The 26,860-nt window shown below is 58.4% G+C and overlaps 1 protein-coding gene across 6 annotated transcripts; it reads right to left on the bottom strand.

The window, feature by feature from the left end:
• Nucleotides 1-331: 331 nt before the first annotated feature.
• Nucleotides 332-20,983, bottom strand: ATG2A (autophagy related 2A). Of its 6 annotated transcripts, none has more exons than XM_060103312.1 (41): nucleotides 20,710-20,983; nucleotides 18,480-18,642; nucleotides 18,208-18,360; nucleotides 17,964-18,066; nucleotides 17,431-17,566; nucleotides 17,184-17,282; nucleotides 16,799-16,895; nucleotides 16,546-16,710; nucleotides 16,301-16,441; nucleotides 15,526-15,763; nucleotides 15,296-15,440; nucleotides 15,105-15,197; nucleotides 14,484-14,642; nucleotides 14,130-14,373; nucleotides 13,679-13,775; nucleotides 13,397-13,553; nucleotides 12,559-12,701; nucleotides 12,327-12,478; nucleotides 12,084-12,241; nucleotides 11,470-11,620; nucleotides 11,134-11,357; nucleotides 10,949-11,029; nucleotides 10,652-10,758; nucleotides 10,472-10,564; nucleotides 8,767-8,837; nucleotides 8,465-8,541; nucleotides 7,752-7,922; nucleotides 7,484-7,610; nucleotides 7,181-7,395; nucleotides 6,226-6,434; nucleotides 5,827-5,962; nucleotides 4,219-4,419; nucleotides 3,891-3,992; nucleotides 3,722-3,806; nucleotides 3,493-3,628; nucleotides 3,334-3,406; nucleotides 3,078-3,160; nucleotides 2,720-2,841; nucleotides 2,423-2,577; nucleotides 1,101-1,253; nucleotides 332-1,007 (listed from the first exon to the last, which is right to left on the bottom strand). In XM_060103312.1, exons 1-41 carry the CDS (start codon nucleotides 20,878-20,880, stop codon nucleotides 771-773), a joined length of 5,823 nt encoding a protein of 1,940 aa, XP_059959295.1. In that variant the 5' UTR covers nucleotides 20,881-20,983; the 3' UTR covers nucleotides 332-770. The 6 variants fall into 6 exon arrangements, with proteins under 6 accessions (XP_059959295.1, XP_059959297.1, XP_059959298.1 ...); XM_060103314.1 differs by having other exon boundaries at nucleotides 11,134-11,333; XM_060103315.1 differs by lacking the exon at nucleotides 20,710-20,983 and adding an exon at nucleotides 19,182-19,248.
• Nucleotides 20,984-26,860: the final 5,877 nt, after the last annotated feature.

Genomic DNA, 26,860 nt, shown 5'->3' with positions numbered 1-26,860 from the left:
GTCTGGGCGAGGTGGGCTCCAAGGACCATTCCTCCTCCCCTCTCCACTCCGTGCTGGCCACGCCAGAAGTGGGACCAGGGTGGTGGTCCCCCGGGAGAGTGGCAAGGAGCCCCCGGCGTAGCCGCAGGGGAGCCGAGGGAAGGAGCGCAGAGGTGGGCAGGTGACTGGGTTAGGCCAGAGGCGGTGGGCAGGGTGGTGGTGGACTGTTAACCTGCTGAGTGGGCGGAGAGGCTGTGGCAACCTCTGGTGGTGACGGGGAGGTGCTGGGTGCAGACATGGGGATGGGGCGAGTCAAGGTCAAGGCTGAGGCTGGGGCAGTGGGCACACAGGATGAGGGGGCTGGCGGTGGGCAGTTTATTCCACTGCATGCAGACACTGACCCACACACTCAAGGAGCTTAAAAATACATTGAACCACAAGGTGTCCATTCCCCCATCTCCCCCCGAGACACAGAAAGACACTTGGCTGATCTGAGAGCCTCCACCCTGGAACAAGGATGGAGGGTCCGAGAGCCTCCACCCTGGAACAAGGCAGCAGTGTGGGCCCGGGGGTGGTGGGGGCAGCGTCCTTTCTCTCCAGAGGAAAAGTGCAGAGGCAGGGCCGAGGGCCCAGGCAGGGAGGCTCCACTCTCACGGCGATTGGCAGTGGGTGGGCCAATCAGGGTCCTTCCCGGTCCCTCCCCTGAAGGCCTGGCCCATCCAGCTGTGGGCCACAGCTCTTGGCCCTACGAGGTGGGCAGGCCGCGCCCTGGGGTCCCGGGTGCCTGGGGCTCAGTCCCGGGCCTCGTCCAAACGCCACTTGAGAGCGTGGTCCTTGTGTGCATCAGGGAGGATCTGGTTGCGCATCCCCCCCAGTAGGCTGGACGTGGCCTCTGTGGCTAGGATGAGGGGCTTCACCACCGTTGGGGGCAGCTGGCGGATCACGCCCCCCACAGCGCCTGTCAGCCCCTTCTGTTCATGGCCCCGAGACGCCACCTCGCAGATGGTCTGAGCTGTGTCCAGGATGCCCTGTGGAGGTGGGAGGTCAGTGCTGGGGTCTCTGGGGGAGGGGCGGGGGGAAGGACGGGGGGGAGGAATGGGAGCAGGGCTGGGCCTCGTTACCTCTCGAACTGTGTCATAGGCCTTGGCCACGCCCTCCCGAAGGTCGGCTGGCTGCTGGCCCTTCCGCAGCCTTCGCACAGAGCGCTTGTCCTGCAGGGAGCGCGAGATGGGCGCTGCCGGGGACAGGATGTCATACACTGTCTCGGCTGTGGCCTGGGGGAGCACGGCGGGCACCAGATGAGGAGAGGGGGCCTAAGCCCACCCCCCAAAAACCTGCCTCCCCCGCATCCATGCTTTACTGTGCTGCTCCTGGGGTCCTGCCAAGCTCCCACCACCCAGGTCAGGGGGCTGCAGGTGGACTGCATGCCTCCTGAGGGGACTCTCCTAATGTCCTCTGGACCCACACCCACCCCTCTCCTGTTGACCTGCCCACCTGTGGGTGCCGCAGATGCAGCCTGAGCTCAGCGCATGGCCTTCCGCCTCCTGCTCCTTGCCAGCTCCAGGGGCGGCCCTGGCGGAAGCCTGGGTTCCCCTGACCCATCCCTACAGATCACTAAGCCATCACTGAGTGTGACCCGCTACCCACTGGCTCCTCTGTTCTCTCGCCCCCAGTGTCACTCCTTCCCCCCAACCTCCTCGCCTGGCTGTCCTACACCCCAGCTTAGTGCCCTTGGGGTGGCCCTCAGATGCCTGCTTATCCCTCCAGCCTCCTCTCTAGAGACCCTGCCCCCACCCCCCAGTGCATCTGCAAGCTCACTCCTCACCTCTGAGGACTAGCCACAAACGCCTTCACCTCCTAGGACTGACCACAAACGCCTTCACGTCCTAGGACTGGCCACAAACACCTTCACCTCCTAGGACTGACCACAAACGCCTTCACCTCTGAGGACTGACCACAAACGCCTTCACCTCCTAGGACTGACCACAAACGCCTTCACGTCCTAGGACTGGCCACAAACACCTTCACCTCCTAGGACTGACCACGAACACCTGCCTGTCGGCCCCCTCTACTCCAGAACCCAGGGCACTCAACTGCACCTGCTCACAGGATAACCCCCTGCCTTCCCATCTGGGCCTGGCAAAGCGTGAGGCCTGAATGATTCTTTGTCGGTAAACAGAGCCAGCCCCCTTCCCTCCCCTTCAGGACACAGCCATGACCAGAGACCCAGTGGGCTCTAAAGCCTGGGGGCACTCACCCTCCCACATGGGAGCCACGGTGGGCCCCAAGCCAGTCACTCGGCCTCTTTTCTCCGTGACTGTTCCTCAAAAGATACTACATTCCCAGATGGCCTACCCTCAGTAGAGCTTTGGGGATGGAATTGGGCGCCATGGAGCAGACCCGCCCTGCCCTGCATGGCCTGGACGCCGGGGGGCCCACTCACCTGGATAGCCTGCACCAGCCGGTTGCTGAGTTCTAAGGCAGCTGAAGCTGTGGATGAGCCGAAGGAGGCAGCCCCCCGCTGCAGCCCCCGCATGAGGCGCCCATCCTTCCTGTACTGCTCGATGGGCAGCCACAGCAGGTCCCGGAACCCTTGGACTGGGGGGACGGGGTGGTCAGAGATGCCCAAGGCTGCCCCCACCTACCCTGCTGTGGGAACTCTTCCACCTATTCCCAATAGCGGTTTCTAGGCTGCCCAAGAGTATGGCGTTTTCAAGAGCCCCCGAAGTCAGATACTCACAGAGCTGGACCACAGAGTGCATGGGGCCCACGCCCCCCAGCAAGCCAGGCAACTGGTTCTTTCGGATGTCCTGCAGCCACTCGTTGAGAGCATAGCCCAGCACCTTGTCCACACCCAGGAGCCTAGGAAGGGGAGAGAAGAGGAGGGTGGGGTGGGGCAGGGCCACACGCTGAGGGGTCACAGGGCCAGGAGGACCCAAGGCACCCCAACACTCCCCACGGCTCCACCCAGCCCCGTACGGAGGGATTGACTGGGGCCATTTCACAGAGCACAAACTGAGGTCCCAGAGGGGTGATGTCTTGGCCAAGGCCACAGTCAGGAACAGAGAAAGGGCCCTGAGAGAGGCCTGGAGGCTCACCCATGCCGGCAACACAGCCGCTTTAGCTTCAGCTCGGAGCAGTTGAGCTGGGCCAGGCCTATGAGGAGGCCTGCAAAAGTGCCCTGGGGAGGGAGGAGGGGTTGGAGTTTACTGATGGGACCCAGGGACCCGCCCAGCTCACAGGAGCCACTAGAGGCTGACAGTAGCCGATGGGGCCTGGACACAGCCCTGGCCCCCTGGCCTCCAAAGAGCAGGCCACACCTGGGCAGAATGGGGACCTGACAGCCCCGCTTACCACCTGGTCCATGGTGACGTGCTTGCCGTGGTAATCCAGCCAAATGGGCACCTCGGACGTGAAGCGGAACTCCCTGGGTGGGGAGTGGGGAAAGGGGTCCTGTGGTCACTGGCCTGATCCCCTGCAGCCTGGCCCGGGGCCCCCAGCCCAAGGCCCTACCTGAAGTAGATGGGCTGCTGCTCAGCAGGGGAGGCGCCGTGTCTACCGCCTGCGGCCTCCTGGGAGCTGGTGGTCTCCGCACCCTCGGGTTGTCCTTCCTGGGGGCCGCTGGGCTGGACTGGGGTCTCAGGGTGAGCTGGAGGAGAGGCGGGGGACAGACCGGGGATGGGCCCAGGCATGGCTGTGAGGCAGGAGGCCCAGACCCTCCCCTCCCTGCCCAGCGGCTCACCTTCAGTGGAGGTCTCCGCCGGCATCACAGGGTTGATGCTGGCCGCCAGGCTGGTGAAGAAATCCCTGAGGAAGAGCAGAGCATCCTGCCGGGGGAAGGAGCAGGTCAGATTCAGAGGCCTGGAGGCGGTGGGCTCACCTCAAGCACTGCCCCCACACAGCCCACTCACCTGATCCACGTTGAGCCGCAGGGGCAGCAGTGAGACGCGGAGACAGCACTCGGGCCCACCCAGGTTGGTCACGGGGGCCACGTGCAGCGCTTTGATCTTGAGCTGAAGGCAGAGGGTGAGCTCTGGGCACCCACTGGGCTTCAGGCCCCCGGCCCCCACTGCTCCCCCCGTTGTTCCTGCACATGCTGTTCCCTCAGCTAAGCCTGCCTGGGCCCCGCCCCCCTCCCAGGCTCACAAACAACTGGGGTATGTATGTGTACATGCACGTGTGTGCGCGCAAGCATGCGTGTGTGCCCTGCTCAGGGTGGACCGTGCGGGCGGCCTGTACCATGTTGGAGTGGGTGCGCCGTGGCATCCGCTCACTCGTGTGTAAATACAGGAATTTGTTGATCTGGGAGGAGGCCAGCCGGTCTCGGACCTCGAGCTCCTGTACAATGAACACCTGGCGGGACAGCAGCTGCTCCTCCAGCTCCTCGCCGGGGGCTACGGGGCCTGGCTCCGCCGGGTACACCTCGTGCTGGAAGCTTACCTGCGGGGTGGACGGAGGCCTGAGCGGCAGGCAGGGCTGCACAGCGAAGGGGGCTCTCCCAGCCCAATCTCAGTCCCACAGCGGCTGCCACCTGGACGCCTCCACACAGCTGTGCCACAGGCACTTCAGACTCCCCACGGCCACGATGAACCCGACTGCCTCCCGAGAATCCACCTGCCCCCAATCGCCCAGCCTTCCTGTCACCCAAGTGGCACCTGTCCCCCTATCACCCTAAGTGCAAACGTTGGTTCGGTCCTCCCCCTGCAATCTCTCTATCACCACGGCTGTCAGTTTTGCTTCCTGAGAACATCTCTCCAGTCCCTCGGCACTTCTGTCACCGCCACAGCTGCACCTGGTCTCGGAGCTGCCGTCACCCATCCCCTGCCCGGCCCCCCTGCTCGTCCCCTCCAGCCCCTCTCCACCCACCCAGAGGGATCTTTGTAAAGTGTTTGCCCACCCACCTGGTGCCCTGCAAACTCCTCACTGTGGCCTGGCGAGGCTGTGCTTCTCCCTCCAAAGCCCGCCCTCAGCCCTTGCCCTTGACCTGGAGTACCTCTCCTGCCCCTGACAGGTCAAAGCCTCCCTCACCGGCGGGTTCTCGCTCCAGCCTTGTCTCTCCCTCACCCGGCGCTGGCGCTGGCTCCCTGGCCCGTCGGGTGTCCGAGGAGCCCCGGCCACCACTCGGAAGCACATGCCCCCGAATCCTCTCAGCACAAGGGCCCTTACCAGCTCAGGGAGTGGGTCTGTGCGGGCTCACCCTTAGTAAGCGGCACTTGACCTGCACAATTTCTCAGGTCAGCCCGGCCTGCTCTCTCCCTCATGCACATTCAGCCCAGCAGCCCAGCCCGTGGTTCTTTCCACCGTCCCTCTAGTAAAAACCAAAGCCATCCGTGGTCTACAGGGCCTTACGCGGCCTGGTCTGGGTTGGATCTCTGGCCTCGTCTCCTACTGCCCTCCCCGCCCAGCTGCAGTCTCGCTGGCCTTGCTGCTCCCGGAACACGCGAGGGATGCTCCCAGCTTGCGGCCTTCACGCTGTGCCCTCTGCCTGAAAACCTCTCCCTGGCTCACTGTGGCCTCACATCTTTGTGCAAAATGGCACATTTTCACGAGGGCTTTCCGCCCTCCCCAGCACTCCCTGTGCCCCCTCTGTTTACGTTCCCTGAGCGTTTATCACATTTGAGCGTCTGTATATATAGTCTTACTGGGCTCCCTCCACTATGATACAAGGGACAGGAAGGCAGGGTTTCTGTCCGCTTTGCTCATCGCTACATCCAGCATCTGGAACAGCATGGCAGCAGCTGACCTAGTACAGGACCAGGGGCCCGCAGGAGTTCCCGTGGAGTGAGTGCCAGCTGAGCAGCGGGGACACGAGGGCCTGTGCTGGTGCCCCAGCCTGGCTGGCCTCACCTTGCTGAGCTGGATCTCCATGAGGACGTGGTGCTGCCTGCCACTGCCCCCCTGCGCACGCCAGGAGTTCTGGGGCCGGTTGGGGCCGGAGCAGCGAGAAGGCGAGCTCCTGGGGCCTGTGAGGCCTGCTCTGGCCCTGGGAAGAGGAACAAGGGACACGCTGACTCAGGGGAAGCCCCTGTCCTCATTCCCTCCCATCAGAGCAGGACTTTCAGCCTGGGGCAAGAGACCCTCTCCTGGGAGGTAGGCGGGGCAAGGGAAGAGGAAGAGTTAACCAGGCCAGAAGGTGAGGATCTGGTTCAAGGTTACCAGCTGCTTAGGGTCAGAACTGGACCCCAGCCCTGGCCTCACCTCCTGGGGGCCCTACTGCCACAGCTGCTACCTGCGCCCTCTCCTCACCTGTGTCCGGGATGCGGGCCAAAGTCTCGGCCCCCGTAGAGGTGCCAGACAAGGGAGACCTCACGCAGCACCACACGACTGCTGGGCACTGGGAAGTGGGCAGGGGCCCGCAGCAGGTCCGTGCTGCCCAGGGGCTGTGAGAAGTGCCCGTCCTGCACCATGATGGGGTCTGGATGCAGCTGTGTCACCACAGGCTCCCCATCCTGGGGCTGCAGGAGGAGGCCAAGTGAACACATAGGGCACAGAAGCTTTCCCCAGTCCAGGCCACCTGTTTTTCCCTCATCCTCGCATCTCTCTCCCCTTTTTCACAAAAGATGATTCTCACGGGCAATTATCCTGAGAAGCCTGAGTGCCCCTTGCTCCTGCCGGCCCTGTCAGGTCTTGCTTGAATGTGACAGTGAGTTTGGACGTCATTCCCATTGGCACTTGGGGGCCAGGAGGCCAGCACCGTTGCAGCCAGGTGATTCTCCTCTCTCCCGCTACCTGCCCTGCTCCTGTCCCTCCCTACTCTTTTTTTTTTTTTTTTTTGCGGCACGTGGGCCTCTCACTGCTGTGGCCTCTCCCGTTGTGGAGCACAGGCTCCGGACGCGCAGGCTCAGCGGCCATGGCTCACGGGCCCAGCCGCTCCACGGCATGTGGGATCCTCCTGGACCGGGGCACGAACCCGTGTCCCCTGCATCGGCAGGCGGACTCTCAGCCACTGCGCCACCAGGGAAGCCCCCTCCCTACTCTTGAACGTCCCAGTCCCTCTGCCCAGGACTCCATGCCTTGGCACTTCCTCTGGAAATCCGTCAACTCCTTCAAAGCCCAGAGGGAGGGCTGCCTCCCCAGGGACCCAACCCCACTTCCCCACTGATACTGACCACCTCCTGCCTCTCTCACAGTGGGAGCTCTAGAAGGGTCTAGAACTGAGCCACCCTCTTCCAGGCCCCTGCCCAGCCTGCCCACCACACACCAATATGCCCAGGCCAGGAGCGTCAAGGATGCAAAACTCATCACTGTCCAGAGTGTCTCCATCCCCCTCCTCTTCCTTCTCCTCTTCTTTGGCCTCTGAGTGGGACCCCAAGCTGCCAGTGGGGGCCCCAACCAGGGGCGAGGGGGGCTGGGCCCCACTCCGTTCGCCTGGGAATAGGTAGACCGACACTGGAGAGGCCTGAAAGAAGGGGCTCCCTGTGGGAGGAGAAAGAGGCCGGTTTAGGGGGATGCCCGATGTGGGTGTCTGATTGTGTCTGCTGGCCCCAAAGCATCCGGAGCCCACCTGAAGCCTGGGCCAGCTCCCGCAGGCTACGCTCGGTGTCCAGGAGGGCGTCGGTCAGGTCCCGCTGGTTGATGAGGGCTGTCTCCACTGGGGGGCATGAGGGCAGGGAGGCAGGGCTCTCCGAGAGCTGGGCCAGGCAGGGGAGGACTGGTGAATGCGTGTCAGGAGGGAGGGGGGGCCCCAGGGTTCCCCCATCACCAGGTCCCTGGGGGCCATGGCAGGGAGGGGTCTGGGCAGAGCTCTGGTGGCCTGTATGGCCAGGCCTCACCTGCAACTTCTGGCCGGCAATCTCTGTGGGGCTGGGGGGCCGGGGAGGGGGGTGCAGGTCACCCTCACTCATCATGTACTGGAGCAGGTTGACCAGCAGGGCGCAGGAGTCAGCACAGCTATGCACGTGCATCACATTGTTGGAGCAGCGCAGCTCGAAGAGCGGCTGGCTCTGCGGGGTTGAGGGCGGGTATGAGCCCGGGTTCTAGCCCCACCGGACTTAGACAGGGCTGGGCCAGGTCTCCCCTGGGGTGGTCAGCCTGGGGCGGTCAGCCAGCTACCCTTTGAACACATGGGCAAACCGAGCCTAGAGAGTAAAAGGGGCTTTGCCCAGGGCCGCCTGAGGAAGCAAGAGTACACTCCCGTGTGAAGGACTTTGAGCGCCCAGTCTCCAGTGAGGCGGGGCCTGGGGTCTCCCTTTTACACATAAGGAAACTGGGGACCCAGAAGGGCTGACTCCTGAGGCCCTGCTTTTGCGTGGCTACAGCTGCCCTCTGCTGGCAGGGTTCATATGGAGGGATGTCCACCAAAGGTCTGGCCCTTCCCAGGAGGGCCAATAACCACAGGGAAGGGCTGTCAGTGACTGGGACCTGAGCCCAGGCTCAGGGAGCAGAAACAAAGAGACGGTGCGTGGGGAAAAGCGATCCCCTGAAGGCTCCCTTGCCCCGGTCCCTGCTCTGGCTCTGGGGGACCCTGGGCGACGGCTACACTCACCAGTTTGTCCTCAGTGCTCCCCTTCCAGGTTTTGATCACGAGCTCCAGAAGGTCAACATCCAAGACACAGACATAATCTGAGGCAGAAGGGCAGGAGAGGCTCCCGTTGCCTCCTCCTACCCAGCCCCTGGCCCCGCTGGGAGAATCTAGGGTTTGTCTGGGTGCAGCCCTTGTGTGCGTGCACATGTGCGTGGGCGCTGAGAACCTGGCCAGCAGCTGGGTGAGGACAGCGGGCTGCTCTGGGTATGGCCGGGGACCACAGCCCCTCAGAGGGGAGGGAGCCCAGTCCAGGCCCTGCCCACCTCGCCGCAGATCCAGGGTCTCCATGTCACACTTGTCGGACAGGTACAAGGCAGAGTCGTCGAGGATGAACCTGGGGGGGAACGGGGCTGAGAAGGGCCGGAACGGCTGCAGGCGGCAGCTCCGAAGGAGCTGGCAGGGGTGGGGCTCGCTCATGGAGACGGGCAGCGGGGGCACCAACAGGGGGTCCCAAGCCCACAAGAGAAGACTAGTGCTGGCCTCGGGGTTCTTGTCTGTACAGTGGGGAGACTGGGCCTGGAGTCTTGTACCACAGGCCCAGACAACAGGCACTCGAGGTAACCGGGCAGCGTTTCTCTTTCTCCAGAAACTTCCAGCTCCTCCACCTCACCTGGGCCTCATAGCAGCCCTGGGAGGGAAATGTTCTGTTTTCCCCCTACAGCCTGCATTTTTCTTTTAAAATAAGTCCTTATTTTAATGGCAACCTAACATAAGCTCCTTTCAAATATTTAAAAAATACAGCTAATCCCAAATTCTGAGAAAAGGACCTTATATGGTCAGCCCTCCATATCTGCAGGTTCTGCTTCTGAGGATTCAACCAACCGCAGATCAAAATATTTTTTTTTAAATCCAGAAAGTTCCCAAAAGCAAAACTTGAATTTGTCATGTGCTGGCAACCACTTACATAGCATATACATTGTGTTGGGTATTATTAAGCAATCTAGAGACGATTTAAAGTATATGGGAGGGACTTCCCTGCTGGCGCAGTGGTTAAGAATCCACCTGCCAATGCAGTGAACACGGGTTCAAGCCCTGGTCCAGGAAGATCCCACATGCTGCCGAGCAACTAAGCCCGTGAGCCACAACTACTGAGCCCACGTGCCACAACTAATGAAGCCCGTGCACCTAGAGACCGTGCTCCGCAACAAGAAAAGCCACTGCAATGAGAAGTGCACCACAAAGAGTAGCCCCTGCTCACCACAACTAGAGAAAGCCCGCATACAGCAACGAAGACCCAACGCAGCCAAAAATCAATAAATTAAATAAATAAATTTTAAAAAAAGTATATGGGAGGATGTGCATGGGTTATATGCAAATATTGCACCCTTTTATATGTGACTTGAGCCCCCCTGGATTTTGGTATCCACGAGGGGTCCTGGAACCAATCCCCTGTGGGATACCAAGGGACAACTATACATCTCCATCCTGTCTTTTCTATGAAGCCACACAGAGATGCATACAAACACACCCCCAAAAATCTTAAAAAAAACCCCAACTATATATATATATATATAGTTTTATATCTCTATATAAATATTGTACTATGGCATTTCCCCATATTTTTCAATGTTATTCTTAAATTTGATTTTAATGGTTGAGTGGGCCACGTTCACTGACTGAGGTCGTAATTTGGGGGCATTTAAGTTGTTTACAAGTTTTGACTACTTTAAATTATACTACAGAGGCATTATATTCTACCTTTCTTATCCTTCTATCCTGAGGACAACCGCCAGAAGTGAGACGATCAGGTCGAGAGCTCCAACACCTTTAAGGCTCTGATTGGAAGGTCTGACTGACTCTGGGAAGGTGAAACCCAATCTTGTTCCCCAGGGAGGGATCACCTAAATGTCCAGAAAGGCTCAGACTGACCTGAGGATATACAGCAGGTACACAGGACCCTGGGGGAGTGGCAGCTGCAGCCAACTTGGGGTGGGATGGACGGGGAGCTTGGGTGGGGGAGCTGCATACCTGAGCAGGAAGGTAGAGGTGTCCATGACGATGTTGCTGGAGAGGGTGAAGGTCTCAGCAGTGACAAGGACACGTACAGGGAGGTAGAGGGGCCTGGAGGGGTGGGTCACATTTGGGTTGGGGCAGGCTCCTCACACAGGGGCCCCAGCCCCCAGCCCCCAGCCCCCTGAGCCTGGGTACCTGTAGTCCACGGCACAGGAGAACAGGTGTACATGTAGGATGGTAATGACCGTTGGAGGCAGGTAGCCCAGCACTGGGTCATCCAGGACATCTAAGAACTCCAACAGCTTTGGGGGCCAGAGTGAAAGAGACGGGGAGGAGGGGGTCTCTTTCTTCGGCCCCCCCAACCCCAGCACAGCTCCCCAGTTGCCCATCAACTGTCTGTCACACCCTTGCCCAGGGGCTCCACCCAGAAGTCGGCTCCAGTCCAAGGTCAGCTCTGGCCCAGCCCATGCCCCCCACACTACCCTCCCTCACCTGGGAATGCCAGCTCTGTTCTGGCAGGGCCATGTAGTGGCGCAGGGTGGCTCTGTGCAGCCGCAGTGTCACCAGGAACTCCTGGGGGCAGGGCACAGTCAGCATGGTGGCAGCCCAGTCCTCCAGGCACCAGGGAGGCAGTGGCCCTGGCCAAACAGGTGGGCCAGAAGCAGGCGCAGCTGTACCTTGACGTTCCTGTGAGGGTCCAGGTGGATGCGCACTGCGGTGGACAGCATGTGGGGGCCCCGGCCCTGGCCTTTGCGGCCCACGCCTCCTTGCTCAGTCATCCCTTCCTCCGACGGGTAGATGGTTCGGGCCAGCTGGGCCGGAGGAGCAAAGGTGGGCAGCTCCAGGCGACTGGGCAGCAGGTAGTCATCCACAGCCGCTGAGGAGGCATCTGGTGAGCCACCTGCCAAGCTGGCTGATCACCCACTCCACCCAGGGCACACATCCCTCCTGAAAGACCACCCCTCCCCATGTACCCTAGAGACCCCACGGCGACTGGCCCCCAGCCCTCACACCTCGGTGGTACAGTGTCGCCTTTTCAGCTTCCAGGCAAAAGTAGCCAAGTCCCGGCTGGCCTCGGTACTGGCAGACGCTGAAGATGGTGCCTTGTTCCATGTCCAGCACCAGCTCCCCGTGCGTGGCCTCCAGCCGCTTCCCGCACTCGTCCTGCAGGCAGCATGTGGCTCAGCCTCACCAGCTACACTCAGCAGCCTCCACGCCCTCAGATGAGGGCGCCTCTTGGAGCCCGGGCCTGACTAGCGTCGGCTCCAGCCTCTACTCAGAGCGCTGGAGGTCCAGAGCAGCACCTTCTCTTTTGCCAGAGGGGAAGGGTCATCCCTGCCCTGTCTACCTCCAAGCATCAGATGGTGTCCATTCAGCCCCCTGGCATGGTACCGTACGTATAGCAGGTGCTAGTAAGTGGCTGACGGGGCGTGATGGGATGGGTGGGGGGGGGCATGGGTGGGTCAGTGGGTGGTGGGTGGGTGCTACTGGCTAGACAGGCCGCACTCGGCCCCCGGTGGAGCCTCTGTCTCCCACATTCCCCACTTGGAGCTGCTCACACCGGCCTTGTTCTCCTGCCAGTGGGGGCTCTGGAGTCAGGGGCTCACCTCCCCTGGGCTGTGCTCACCTTGGTCTCACAGTGGGCCGTGATCCGACCCTTTAGCACCGTCACCAGTGTAGAGAAGGTACTCTGGGAGTGAGGGCTCTGGGACTCAGGGGCAAGGCGCTGGGGGGTGCCTGATGCCCCCACTGAGAAGTGGGTGTCCTCGTCGTCCGAGTCCGAGTCTGGGGGGAGAGCAAGGAGCCGAGTGGGAAGGAGACCTGGGAGGGCAGCCCCGGCCCCAGGGCCCCACCAGGGCACCCCTCCTACCCAGCTTGAAGGCAGACTTGCACATCTTGAAGCTGTCGTGCCAGAAGCCCGAGGCATCTGGGAAGCCGGTGGGCCGAGGGGCGGGGGCAGGGGCGGGGGCGGGGGTGGGAAGCAGGTCCGCGGGCTCCCACATGAGCAGGTCGTTGTTGATCCTGAGAGGGCAGTTGCACCACGGCGGTGAGGGAGGCCCGGCCCAGCCCCTTGCCACCCCCTGCCCCGCCCACGTCGCCACCTGTTGTAGAGGCTCTCGTAGACCTCCTTGCTGGGCAGGAAGACGTGGGCGCCGGGCAGGACCACTTCCAGGCTGCAGCGGGACAGCGCCAGGGCCCGGCTCTGAAAGGTCCTCATTTCCTCCGCATCTCCAGGAATCACCATCTAGGTGTGGGAGCAGGGAAGCGGATGCGAGAGATGTCAGGGCCTGCTGCCGGCCTTAGAATCAGACCCAGGTCTGCTTCCTGAACTCCTATCGTTCATTCATTCATTCATTAATTCACATGAGCCCTTCTCTGCTGGGATGTGTGACAGCCATCTTGTCTGAGGCGCTGACTGCATGCAAACCCTGCTCCAAGGGCCTCGTTTATGTTAACCCCTTTATCCTCACGACAGGCCCATGAGACAGGTCATTATACCCACTTTCCAGATGAGGAAACTCATCTGTAGGTAACTCTCCAAGAGGTTAGACAACTTCCCCAGATGACACAGCCACTGAGTGGCAGAGGCTGGATTCGAACCCAGGTCGTTTGGCCCAGAGGCCAGGCCCCTAACTACCTCTCACTCAACCCTCTCACTCAACCCTCATCACCTTCAGAGAAGAGGATCCTGAGGCCCAAATGTACCCTGCTGAGAAATGGCTGATGGGACGAGGATGGTCTTCCCCACCGAGGGCCCATGTCCCCTAGGCGCTGCCCTCACTCTTGGGCCCCCTGAGACTCCCCACTGACCAGAGACAACAGAAGAGATGAAATTCTCACTGGTGCTGATACACATTTTCTGGTGCCCCATGTGGTCTTGTCCCCCTGACCCAGAGCCACCAAGTGGCTCCCGTGAGACCCAAAGGCCTTGGACCTCACCTCTTCCGTCTCGTACATGGTCCTCTTGGAGGAGAAGGGTGAGGGCTCAGGCTCCCGAAGCTCGCACAGATTCTCGGCCGACAACTCCAGCTCCTCTCCCTTCTCCGGGGTCACTTCCCACTGTGCGCTGAGCTGGGGGTTCAGGGTCACCACTACCCTGCCAGGGCACAGGCCTGTCACTGGCCTGCAGGGCCCCCCAGCCCCTAGTCCCAAGTGGCCTCCCACTGCCCTCAGTAGCAAAGCCCTCCTCTCCTGTCTGCTCCTCCCAGAGCCCCAACTTACTGGGGCAGGAAGTACTTGTGCCCAGGGCTCTTGGGATCCAGGGCTTTGGAGACCCGCAGGCAGGGGACAGGTGGCTTCTCTCCGTCTTCGTAGGTGACTGGACGGGATGGGGAGGGACAGGGTGTTGTCACTGCCACCTTTCCCCATTTCTTCCTCAAGGCCAGGTGGGTCAGTGGGGGCCTGGAGCCCCCCCATGACAACTGTGTTTTATTGTGTACAGACCTGTGCCCTCCCTCATGCCCATAGTCTGCAGCGGCCCAGGGGTAAACAGCCCACTCTGCCCACTGCCCAGAGGAGCCCAGGGATGCGCAATGCTGGCGCCTCACGAAGCAGATAAGGTCTGGACCAGGGTCTGCCCCATCGTGACCCAGCCCCTTCTGTGGCCCCAAGCCCACCTCTCCTAGAGGCCTGAGCCCTCTGCCCAAGGGGTTGTCTCCGGGGGGGTTCTTACCATGGAGGTCGGAGCAGGTGAGTTCCAGGCGGGTGGGGGCTGGGGGGCCAGGCCCACTGCTCAGCTCTGACCGGAACTGGGGCTCAGTCAGCTCCAGGCGCAGCTGCTCGGCCCGCACGGCCCCGCCCGCCCAGGGGTCCCGTTCAGGCCGCAGGTCAGCAATGGGGAAGCGCAGCTGCAGTGTGGCCCGGGGTGCCGAGAGCCGCACCACTGCATGCTGCTCAGCTGCTGGCGGGGGCTCTGTCTGTGGGAGGGGGGGAGTCAGAGCTACTGCTAGCCCCCCCGCCCCCACCCAACTGTGGCCAAGAGCCAGAGGGCCCACGCCCAGCTCTCCACCCTGGCTGCGCATCTTACCAGTAGGCCAGCCGGCTGCTCGGGAGGGGGTGTGGTGGCCTGGTACAGCAGGGCAGCGAGCCGGTCCAGGGCCCCCAGCTCCACATCTGCCTGGAAGTCGGCCAGGTCCAGGGCCAGTTCTGAGTGACAATGGCAGGCAGTTGGGCGCCGGGGCCGGCTCTGAGGGTGAGGGTGCTCAGGTCAGCGAGGGCTGTGGGGTGGGTGAGGGCAGGATGGGCAGGGCTCCCCTTGAGCAAAAACAGAAAGGACACAGAGCCCTCCCAAGCTGTGAGGAGAAGAGCTTGAGTGAGGAACCCAGGAGGGAGGGGATGGGGAGACCTTCACCGCCTGCTCGGGGCAGACGACCATGCTCGTTTAACAAAAACCACTCAATACTTACCACCCCCAGCCCTGGAGGCTGGCAGGGGTTTGTCAAGATGAGCCAGGAGAGGGGCTAAGAGAATGGCATGTATATGGCCCGGAAGTACTCAAGGGCTCCGGGATGGGGAGGTGTGCTCTGGTTTGAGCACAGGCAAGGGGGGGTGGAGGGTGGGGGCAGGGAGGCACCAGGGGAGGCTGGTGGGGGGCAATACACCATGGGAAGAAGCCAAGGGCCCCTGGGCCTGGAGTAGGGTGGGTCACCTTGGGCAGCCGGCGCAGGGTCTGCGTGTGGTGCAGGTGAGCACAAGGCTGAGCCGAGGCCTGGGACCGCAGGCTGCTGGGGAAGCTCAGGACCTGGGACGGGACATGGAAGACGACAGGGTCAGGCCGAGCCCCCAAGCCCACCCTCACCTCTAGGCCCTGCCGTGCACACACTGGCTCTCAGCCCTCACCTCTGTGTACTCAGGCTCCGGAGTGCCCCTGGGCCACAGACACTCCAGCACCTCCAGCTGCCCGAAGTGCACTTCTGTGCTGGTAATCCGCCGGCCCCTGCTTGTCCTCAGCTCCCAGGAAAGCTGCACAGCGGCACCCGTTAGCCTATGGGGAAGAAGCTGGGCATCAGAAGGTGGGCTTCGGGGGCTCAGGGAGTCCCCTCTAGTTCAGGCCCGCCTTGGGCTCATACCGGACATGGCTACAGGGACAGGCCCTCTGGAAGCGCGGTCGGAGATGGTTGAAGTCATGGGAGCCGAAGGACCCGTCCTTGGTGGCATCGAACTCCGCAAAAAAGTGGGTGGTGAGGTCAGGTGGTCCGGAAGACGGGGCAGATGTCTGAAGCAAGGTCAGGGTCACACCCCCCAAGGTCATCTTCAGCAGCGAGTCGGGGCGCAGGGTGTTCGAGGGGGGTGCAGGGGCTGTCTTGCCTGAGAGGACAAAGGCTTCACCAGAGGCTCCCCAGAGCTCATGGGCATCCCAGGCAAAGTGACAGTCAGACACTGGGCTAGGGGCCAGGAGGAGCCCTGGCCTAGCTGGATCGTGACTCTGGCCAGGGGCTCGGCCAGGCATGGGTGACGTGAAGCCTTATTACGCTAGACACTGAGTCTAAGCTCAATTCAACCCGCTCAAGGAAGCTGGAAGAACCGGAGGTGACGAAGCACTCACTCAGTACCTGACACACGCGATCTCTCAATAAACATCAGCCCAAATGTGCAGCCTGGCAGGGTCAGATCTTACCCCTTTTTTATGGAAGGGGAAACTGAGTTTAGGTGCTTGGCCCAAGGTCTCTAACTCCGAAACCCAGGTTCTGTCCATCGCATCGCCACCTCCCCTGAGCGTGCCCACGGAACCAAGTCACCAACGGTGGACCTCCAGGCAGCGCTGGAGGCCTCCCACATACACGTAGCAAAGATGACACCGGCACCAAGCCTTCTTCCAGCTCTTCCTGCCCTTGGAGGACTCACCGGTTGGGGGGCCCTGAGCAGAGAGCCGGCGGGAGGCCATGTTGCTGTGCACAGAGGTGCCCAGGTCTACATCGGAGAGGGAGAGTTCAGACAGGGCTGAGGCCACACTGCTTGTGAGGCCTGTCATGGAGAAGAAGAGGTCTGTGGGACAGAGGAAGGGGGTCAGAGACAGCCAGGCTCAGCCCCCTGACTCCTGCGCCCACAGTAGACACCCCGCAAATTGCTGGCTCTGGCTCCACACCCACCAGTGCTCTCCAAGTTGACAAGGGGGTTCGAAAGGGGGTCTGAGCTGAGGGGCTCAGCTACAGTCCCCGCCTGCAGCTGCTGATTCAGATCCTGTTCAATCAGCCACAGATCTTCAGCACCTAGTGGGCGGCTCTTGTTCAGCTTGTCGACCAGGCCCTCGGGGTCTACGGGGGAGGACACTTCCTTGTGTCAGTCCAGTCTGGCAGGTGCCTTCCCAGCCATCCCACTCCCTGGACCACCCAGAGGCCTCACCTGCAAGGCTCAGTGCGCCAAACAGTTCCTGAAGCTGCTGGAGCTGCCGTGGGGTCAGGAGCAGGTGCAGGGAGCCCAGCTGCCCACACACCTCCAGCTGGGGGTGGAGGAAGCAACCATGGAGCCCACACCAGCCACTGCCGCCACCCACATGCCCTCACCCTGAGGAGGTAGGACGCCGGTTGCCAGGCTAAGCTCTGCCACCAACTAGCTGTGTGACCCTGGCTCCAACGTGAACACTCTGGGCCTCAGTTTCTCCACTTGCCTAGAAGGCAGTAATTTCCCCCACTCAACAACCCCGCTCCGTCCCAGGGAAGATCGGCATTGCTGAGGAGGATTCTGAGATGGGGCATACTCCTTCTTCCCCAGGGGCCTGGAGACCCACCTTGGGGCCTGGGAAGGCCTCATTTTGCTTCAACTTCACTGTCAGTTCCAGGCACCCTGAGCAGCTGCCAATCTGCAAGGGAGGCTCTGGGGGTCCTTCCTGGGAGACAAGAAGACATGGGAGGGGAGGGATTGAAAAGATGCAGCCAAAGATGGTCAGAAGGGATGGAGAGGGGCAGATGGGTCAAGGGCCAGAGAGGACAGGGATTAGAAGGAGAAAGAGACGGTGAGGACCAGAGTCGGCCCACCTGTGGGCGGAGCTCCTCGAAGTGCAGGCAGACCCCTGCCAGCTGCAGCAGCTTGTGGAGGAAGGCAGGGGGCTGGTGCACATCCACAGGCGGAGCCTGGCTTGGGTCTCGCACGGCCTCATCGCAGTACTCTAGTCTGGGGAGTGTAGGATCAGCTCCTGCCCAGGCCACCCTCTCCCCACACAGCATTCTGTTCTAGGAGTCTGGGGTCAGTGAAGTCTGGCCTGCGGAGCCATCCCATCATAGCCAGGCCATCCTGGACCTCCGCGGCCATTGCTCCCCAGACCCTCAGCGTGTCACCTGATCCCGGGGGCCCAGCCACCCTGGGCCTCTACCACTTGGCCCCGGGATACCACTCCAGGCTCACAACACAGTTCGCTGCCCCCTGTCCGGGCCACAGCCCAGGCCCACCCAGACTTGCCCTGACACTTCCCAGGAGCCCAGGCTTGGGGTGCAGGCGAGGCCAGGACCACTCAGCAGCCCCTCACTCCCCCTCTTCCTCACGCCGACCCCCCAGCTCAGCCTGCCCCTACCTTTGCACGTGGGCTTCCACTGCCACGCCACGCTCCCCACCACCGGGCGAGTGTTCCACCCTCACGACAGCATCCAAGAAGGTCACCTTGATCCTTCGCAGTACTGAGGGGTGGGGAGGGGTCTCAGGTCAGGCAGAGCAGCAAGGGCCAGAGAGAGTTTCCCTGTCAGGCGGCAGGGTACTGTCCGAGGCCCTTGCCCTGCGGGCCACGGAGGGGCGACAGTGGCTGGGCGGGGCCTGCTCACCAGTCTCAATGGTCTGGGCAAACATCTCCAGTCCTTCCAGGGGCTGTGGTGGCTCAGAGGGCTCGGGCAGCCCATCCCGCAGGCACTCCTGGGCCAGCTGCATGCTCGTGGTCATGCACGAGGCCCAGCTCTGTGAGTCGGCAGCCCCCGGCCCTGCAGGTAGGAAGAGGGTCTCAGGGCCGGCAGGCCCAGTCAGCCCCCGGGTGCCCAGGCCCACTCGCACCGCCTGCTCCCCCACCCCCACCCCCGCCCCAGCTTTGCTCTGCCCTCACCCGGGCCCTGGCGGGGCTGTAAGGTGAGCTGGAGGCCTGACACGTGCACGGTGCAGTGGTCGGTGAGCAGCGCGGCCCAGGGCACGGCCACCTCGATAGAGCCCACGAAGCCTTCCACCAGCTCCAATGGCGACTCCATGGACTCCAGTACCTCATTCACAGACTGGGAGCAGGCAGGAGACAAAGCCAGCTCAGGGAAGCCCCAAACCCAGCCGTCTCCCTGGCTGCTGCACTCCTTGCCTGGCTGTTCCACCTTGGAGAGCACCCTCGCTCCCCCTGTCCGTCCACATGCTACCTACAAAATCCTACCTTTGCTCAACTGATCCCTACTCTTGGCCCGCCCTATTACCGTACAGTCCAATGTGCCCAGTCTTTCAAACCAGAGGAGGGGAGAGCTGAAGGACAAAGAGGAGGGAGCCAGGCAGAGGGGATGGAAGGTAGGGTTTCAGGCATGGGCATAGCACATGCAAAGGCCTGGCAGAGAGAGCAGCAGCAGCCCACATTTAACTGGGCGAGCGTGGAGTTTAAGGGGAGTGTCCAGGAGAGGCAGGCAGGGGGCTGACCTGAGCTGGAGGGGGCCCCCCAACTCCAAACACTTGGGGTAGCTGTACTCTCTCTGAGGCACAAGGCTAGAGCCCCTGGTTACAAATAGGGGAGCAGCCCCCCCACCAGTCTGGGAGCTCCCTGAGGGCAGGAGCCCACCTGCCTTCTCTGTGTGACTCCAGGTGCTCTGTGGGGCGCCACCCAGAGAGGGCCTCAGTAAACACTTGTTGGATCCATGAATGAAATACACGGCAGAGCTAGAAGGCCCACAGACATCACGTGCAAATTCCTCACCTACAGATCCACAGATGGGGAAACTTGAGGCCTAAAGAGAAGGGACTAGCCTAGTCACCCAGTGTACTATGGGAACTGAGACTGAGACCCAGGCACTTGGCTTCTTTGGGGGTCTGCAAGGGAGGGGCTGCAGGCGTGGCAGCCTGGAGAAGGGCGGGTATATTGGGAAAGCACTTGCATTCCACCAGGGCCCAACTCCTCCCTGGAGGCCAGGCAGAAAAGCAGCCTAGCTAGGAGCCAATTCAAATCCCCAACCAGAGGGCAGGGCGGGTGGAAGTATAGAAAGGCAGCCTAGAGGTCTGGGCCAGCCTAAGAGGCTGAAGTCAGAGGTCAGAAAAGGTCTTCGGCACTGGGATTCACAGGCAAGAGGTGCCACCAAGTCTGGGCTCAGGGGTCTCCGCCTACCCCACGTTTGCTCAGGAAGACCTGGTCTACCCTAAAGCCCAGCTTTCCCTGCCCAGACTGTATTGAGGCCAGGCACCCTGTCTGCTCCCCCAGAAACCTGTGAAGCCCCTGTCCCCATACCCACCCCTGTTGCTCTGGACTGGAGGGTTGACCCAGTGCCAGCCCTGGTCTGGCGCCTCTAACTGGTGGCTCCTTTGCAACTTCCCAGGTCAGCTGAACCGTGAGACACAGCTCCTCACTGCCCCCAGCCGCAGGCCTCTGACCCAGAGCTTATTCCTCTCTGCTTCCCCAGCATCTCTCTCCTCTCTGCCTAAGGCCAGATTTCTCCACCTTTCCTCAAGGGCTTTCCTCTAGGTGGGGATGCTGATGCCCAAGCTCCTCCCCAAACACCCATTCAGTCCATCCCACTCTCCTAAAAGCAGGAAGTAGGCAGCGGTGGCAGTCACACAACGTGTTGATCAACAGGGGTGTTGACGCGATTGTTGACGTCCATATCCGGAGATGAACGCCACCCACCAAGCCAGGGTCGTGGGGTCAGGAGGTCGGCGCACCTTTCCCACAGGTGCCCACGGCAGGGCCCTGGACCCCTGCCAGACTTCCCTAACCAGCTGTATGCCCCAACTCTGTCACTTCCCTGGCCTGGTTCCACCAGAGCTCCCTAGTTTCCGAGGTTCCTCCTCACCCTCTCCTTAGCCCCTTGGCACCACGCTCAACTCAGGCCCCCAATTTGATACACTAATTCTGGCATTCTCCAGACAAGTGACATCCTGCTCCCCAGCTTCAGTTTCTCCTCCTGTGAAGTAGAGGCAGGGGCCCCTTCTGTCCAGCTTCTGGCTCTGGAGGCGATCAGCTGACCCCTGGAAAGGGCCGGACGCCCAAGGCCTCTCCACTCGGGTGCCTGGTCCCCTAGTCCAACCCTTTCGCAGGGAGCCTCAGGATGCTGCGTCCCCCAGTCCGACCCTTCCAGGGCTTGGGCCTGGATCCTCACCCAGATCTCCAGGTGTATATCCCGCAGGACAACGCTGCCCTTGTACAGATCGAGGCTGAGCTGGTCCAGGCTGAGGTGCTCCTGGAAGAAGTGACCCAAGTAGTGGTGCAGCAAGTAGCGGCAGACCCGCTCTTTCACACAGTTCGACCACGGCCATAGCCATCGTGACATCTCGGAGACCGCCGGGCCCGGGCCCACTCGCCGCCCGCCGGCGTTCCCCGTCCGGTTGCGCTGTTCACTAGAGCCCCCGGCTCACCCCGCCGCTTCTCTTAGCGCCAGGCCGCACCCCCGGACGCCTGACCACGCCCCCCACGCTCACTGCCATTGGTCACTGCAAAGGGCAAGGCCTACTGATTGGCCGCGGGGGCGGAGCCTTCAGGCGCGAAAAAGGGACTGGGCTCTCGGTAAGATATAGGGCTCCCAATATTAATTTACGCTTGCGTATAAATTATGTGTGGGAAGACCTTTAACCTCTCTCCTACGGGCTACGGGAAGGCTGTTGCTTGAGGTGCCAGCCCCTCAAAGGAATGCGCATGTGCTGACTCGTCCGACTAGTACTTGAGGTAGTTGGCGAGGATTTAAAGGGACAGTGTCCCACTAAACTTCGTAAAAAGCTTTCCAGAGGCATAGTTAGTGTGAGCCCAGTACGCATCTCTAAAAACGATAAAGTGAAAACATTTGCATTTTACAAAACGCTTAACTTTCCGCTATCTCATTCAACCCCCACAGCAACCTCTAAGATGGAGATTATTGTCACCATTTTACAGATAAGGAAACAGATTTGTAAAGGTTGCTGTGAGTCCACTGTGAAGGGGGTCTCACCTGGAATGCTTGACCGGAGATTAACTGATCTTCCCTTCTCTGTGTACTTGGTCAGGGCTCCAGCCCCTCCCTGTAATAATAATAATAATGGTTTTTAATATCTCTAATCCTAGAATTCAATAAAGAATGGATTCTAACCCCCTTGAGCAGAGGTTTATTGTTTTGCACAGCCCTTGAGCTAAGAATGTGTTTGTTTTTTAAAAATATTTATTTATTTATTTATTTTGGCTGCCCCGGGTCTTGGTAGCGGCACATGGGATCTTCATTGCGGCATGCGGACTTCTTAGTTGCAGCACGTGGACTCTTTAGGTGTGGCATGCGAACTCTTAGTTGTGGCATGCATGCAGGATCTAGTTCCCCAACCAGGGATCGAACCCGGGCCTCCTGCATTGGGAGTGCGGAGTCTTATCCACTGGACCACCAGGGAAGCCCCCTAAGAATGGTTTTTACATATTCGAATAGTTGGGAAAAAATCAAAAGAATATGATTTCATGACGTGAAAATCATATGAAATTCACAGTGTGTCCACGAATAAAGTTTTAGTAGAAGACAGCCGTGCTCATTTGATTAAGTACTCTATAGGGCTGCTTTCTTTTCTTTTTTTTTTTTTTTTTTGCGGTATGCGGGCCTCTCACTGTAGTGGCCTCTCCCATTGCGGAGCACAGGCTCCGGATGCGCAGGCTCAGTGGCCATGGCTCACGGGCCCAGCCGCTCCGCGGCATGTGGGATCTTCCCGGACCGGGGCACGAACCCGTGTTCCCTGCATCGGCAGGCGGACTCTCAACCACTGCGTAGGGCTGCTTTCTTGCTATAGCAGAGTTGAGCACTTGAGACAGAGGCCTGCAAAGCCTAAAATATTTATTTTCTGGCCCTTTACAGGAGAAGTTTGCCCACTCCTGCTCTACAGGTTTAGCCACACAAGCTCCCTTACGTCATGATGGCTTAGGAGATACCCACAGGTAATTATAATTCCATTTTAGCCTTACTAGGGAGAGGGACTCTACTGCAATCTAAAGCCAAACGTTGGCCGGAAACAAGGGCAACCACCCTGGCCTGAGGGTCAGGGATCTGGATTCCAGTCCCAGCTCTGTGTGGCCTCAGGCAAGTCACTGCTCCTATTGGTGAGATTGTTTTATGCCCCTTAGCCTGGGGTTGGGTTAGTAGGCCAGACGGCTCATTACCTGGAAGGGGTCTGAGAGAATTGTGGGAAACACTAGGAAGGCCCCATTCTAGGAGACTGGCTAATAAGATGGCTGCTCAGAAAATGCTTGTGGAATGAATCAAGAGGTCTGCCTGACCCCCATGACAGGCCAGGGGCAGAGCTGTGTTCATCGAGTGTTCATTAAATTAATAATAAAAGTAATAGACACCATGAATTGAGCCCATGTGATGTCCTGGACCCTGGGCTTGTCACTTTACATGCATGACTTCATCTGCTCTTCACCACACAGGCTCATGAGGGAGGCACTGTTGCAGCAGAAATAGAAATGAAGTTTTCCCTCTCCTGAGAACAAGGTAAATAAAGGGAACAGTGAACAGGCTAGAGAAGAAACATAACCTGGCCTGAAAGAGTGAGTCAATCCTAGTTTTATTTTAACTGTTACTAAACTGTAATGTCTGTAGTTAGATTTGCCCCTCACAAAGCTAACCTGTCACCACTAATCCTGTGTAATTTACATTCTGCACCTGGTATTTGCTTTCCCTATAATCTCTAGTAGCAAATCACCCCTTGTAGCTGTTTGCATTTCAGAAAGGAGGTCCCAGACCAATTACCCAGAGACTAACGGACCCAATTACCAGCTTGCCTGACTGCAGCAGTGACTGTTTTGAAATAATGCAAGAAGAATGCAAGACATTCACCATTTTGATCCTTATCACTTACTTCAGACTGCGAACTCCCCTATAAGGATCCCTGTAATTCCCCAGGAAGGGGAGCACAGTTCTTGAGGTGCTAGCCTACTGTCTTCCCTTTGCCTGGCAAAGAAAATAAAAAAAGCCTCCCTATTTCTTACCTTCCAAATCTCTGTCTCCGTATTTTTATTCGGCATTGGTGTACAGGGAGCCAAGATTTTGGCAACAGCACTATTAATACCCCCATTTTACGGAGAGGAAAACTGAGGCTGTGTGCCTAAGTGCCTGTGGAGCAAGTGAATGAACAAGCATCACTTCTCCTCCCAAAGGCAGTGGGAATAGAAGGGAGATTCTGGAGTCTAGGAAAAGTTGTCCTTATGTTCTATCTAAGAGGGAGCTACCATTCCCCTGCAGTGGGAATGGAGAGTACCACCTGCAAAAGGTGGGGACACCGGGCCATTCCCTATATCCAGACAGACCTCCAATCTGGGGTGGCTGCTTCCTAGGTTGGCTTTCTGCCACTGAGGCTGCACTCAAACCTTGTCTTTCATTGTAACTTTACTAGGAGCCACATCTGTCTCTCAGAAGTGGGTGCTTGTGAGTCCACTCCTAAGCCTGATTCCCTCTGTGGCCAGGACACAGTGCAGTGTCTGTGCCACAACAGAGAAGTAGATAGGACTCAGAGGGATAGAAAGTTCCTTCCTGCCACCTCCCCCTAGACAATACACAGTGAACTCCACAGAAATCCAACAAATACAGTAGCCCTGGGCACTGGACAACTGGATCTCAGAGAACTCAGGGGTCTGGAAAAGTATGGGGCCAGGGTTCCTCCCCACAGAAAGAAAAGGAGAGGGCCAGGCTTTGTGGGGCTTCTTGGGGGCCTCCCCACATCAGATAGGTGGGAACTTATAAGGCAAACCAGGTTCTCTAGGCCTCAGGGGCCCTAGGGGGAGGCTCTCCCTTCCCTAGGAATGGCCCACCCAGAAGAAGCCCCTCTGGGAATTTCCTCAGTGGGATCATGATAGGTGTAAAATTGATCACGGAAGGTAGCCTGGGGCCTGTGGCTTTTGACTTGGCCATGGTGGAGGGCCTGGATTTTGCATTTTGTCTAAATTGTGGTAAAATATACATGATAAATTTTACCATTTCTAAAAGTACAATTCAGTAGTGCTAAGTGTATTCACATTGCTGTGGAACTAATCTTCCGAACTTTTTCATTTGCAAAACTGAAATTCTATACTCATTAAACAACAACACCAAACTGGGTGAATTTTGTGGTATGTGAATGATACCCCAAGAAAGATGATTTAAAAAATAATTTTTAACTCCCCACCCCCCAAGTGACATTGTATCCATTCTGAGACACAGTTCAAAGGCTAGTTCTTGCAGGAAGTCTTATGTGTGTCCTCCACACTTCAGTACCCCAGTCCTCAAACTGAGCACCCCCTTTGTACAAAGCACCAACCCTCCATGGCCAACCTGGCCTGGAGACCCTCAGAGTTCAGGGCACGAGCCCCCAGGGGACCTGGGATAGGGGGCTGGCACTGGCGTGCTCCTGACTTAGGACATGGGAGGTGGGGGCCTGGACCGTGGTCCCAGCTTTGATGGTAGGCTATGTAACCCTGGGCAAAGCACTTCTCCTCTCTGGGCCTCGGGGTCCTCACCTGGTTGTAGAAGGCTTGGTGGGCCTGCCCTCCCCCAGCTTCTTCTGCAGGGGCGTGGGAGAGGCTTCATCTCCTGAGCCTGGGAGATGGGCAAGGAGAAGATTATGGGTTTCCAGTTGACAGACGAGGTCACCAAGAGCCAGATAGACAAGACCTGCTGAGCAAGGGGTTTCATCCTGGATCTCAGCCTGGCTAAACTGTGGCCTTTGCTCTTTATTGCTCCAGTAGGTGAGTACCTCTTGGGTACCCAGGCTCCCTCTGCAGCAGGGAAGGTGGCTAGGTGGTTCCACTGGGGTACTGAGTGGTCAAAAAGGCCTAAGGCGGAGTGAGGAAGACTCTAAAAAGGGCCCCAGCCCACTCCCTGACTTCATCGCGAGGTTTCATTGCCCACTCCTGATGCTCACATGGACCAGTTGTTTATTTAGGCAAAACTGCTGGGTGGAAGCAGAAGAAAGAAGAACTACAATTCTGCAGCCTGTGGAAGGAAAACCGCATTCACAGAAAGACAGACAAAATGAAAAAGCAGAGGACTTTGTACCAGATGAAAGAACAAGATAAAACCCCAGAAAGACAACTAAATGAAGTGGAGATAGGCACCTTCCAGAACAATAATTCAGAATAATGATAGTGAAGATGATCCAGGACCTCAGAAAAAGAATGGAGGCAAAGATCGAGAAGATGCAAGAAATGTTTACCAAAAACCGAGAAGAATTAAAGAACAAACACCTAGAAGCATTAAAAAACAAACACCTAGAAGAATTAAAGAACAAACAAACAGAGATGAACAATACAATAACTGAAATGAAAACCACACTAGAAGGAATCAATAGCAGAATAACTGAGGCAGAAAAACGGATAAGAGACCTGGAAGAAAGAATGGTGGAATTCACTGCTGCGGAACAGAATAAAGAAAAAAGAATGAAAAGAAATGAAGACAGCTTAAGAGACCTCTGGGACAACATTAAACGCAACAACATTCACATCATAGGGGTCCCAGAAGGAGAAGAGAGAGAGAAAGGACCCGAGATTATAGTTGAAAACTTCCCTAACATGGGAAAGGAAATAGCCACCCAAGTCCAGGAAGCACAGAGAGTCCCAGGCAGGATAAACCCAAGGAGAAACACGCCAAGACACATAGTAATCAAATTGACAAAAATTAAAGACAAAGAAAAATTATTGAAAGCAACAAGGGGAAAATGACAAATAACATACAAGGGAACTCCCATAAAGTTAACAGCTGATTTCTCAGCAGAAACTCTACAAGCCAGAAGGGAGTGGCACAATATATTTAAAGTGATGAAAGGGAAGAACCTACAACCAAGATTACTCTACCCAGCAAGAAACTCATTCAGATTCAACAGAGAAATCAAAAGTTTTACAGACAAGCAAAAGCTAAGAGAATTCAGCACCACCAAACCATCTCTACAACAAAGTTCCTTTAGGAACTTTTCTAAGTGGGAAACACAAGAGAAGAAAAGGACCTACAAAAACAAACCCATAACAGTTAAGAAAATGGTAATAGGAACATACATATCGATAATTACCTTAAACGTGAATGGGTTAAATGCTCCAACCAAAAGACACAGGCTCGCTGAATGGATACAAAAACAAGACCCATCTATATGCTGTCTACAAGAGACCCACTTCAGACCTAGGGACACATACAGACTGAAAGTGAGGGGATGGAAAAAGATATTCCATGCAAATGGAAATCAAAAGAAAGCTGGAGTAGCAATACTCATATCAGATAAAATAGACTTTAAAATAAAGAATGTTACAAGAGACAAGGAAGGACACTACATAATGGTCAAGGG

The sequence above is a fragment of the Mesoplodon densirostris genome, chromosome 7, assembly GCF_025265405.1.
Source record: "Mesoplodon densirostris isolate mMesDen1 chromosome 7, mMesDen1 primary haplotype, whole genome shotgun sequence".
In the NCBI taxonomy this organism is placed as follows: Eukaryota; Metazoa; Chordata; class Mammalia; order Artiodactyla; family Ziphiidae; genus Mesoplodon; species Mesoplodon densirostris.
This window is presented reverse-complemented; position numbering and strand designations above follow the sequence as displayed.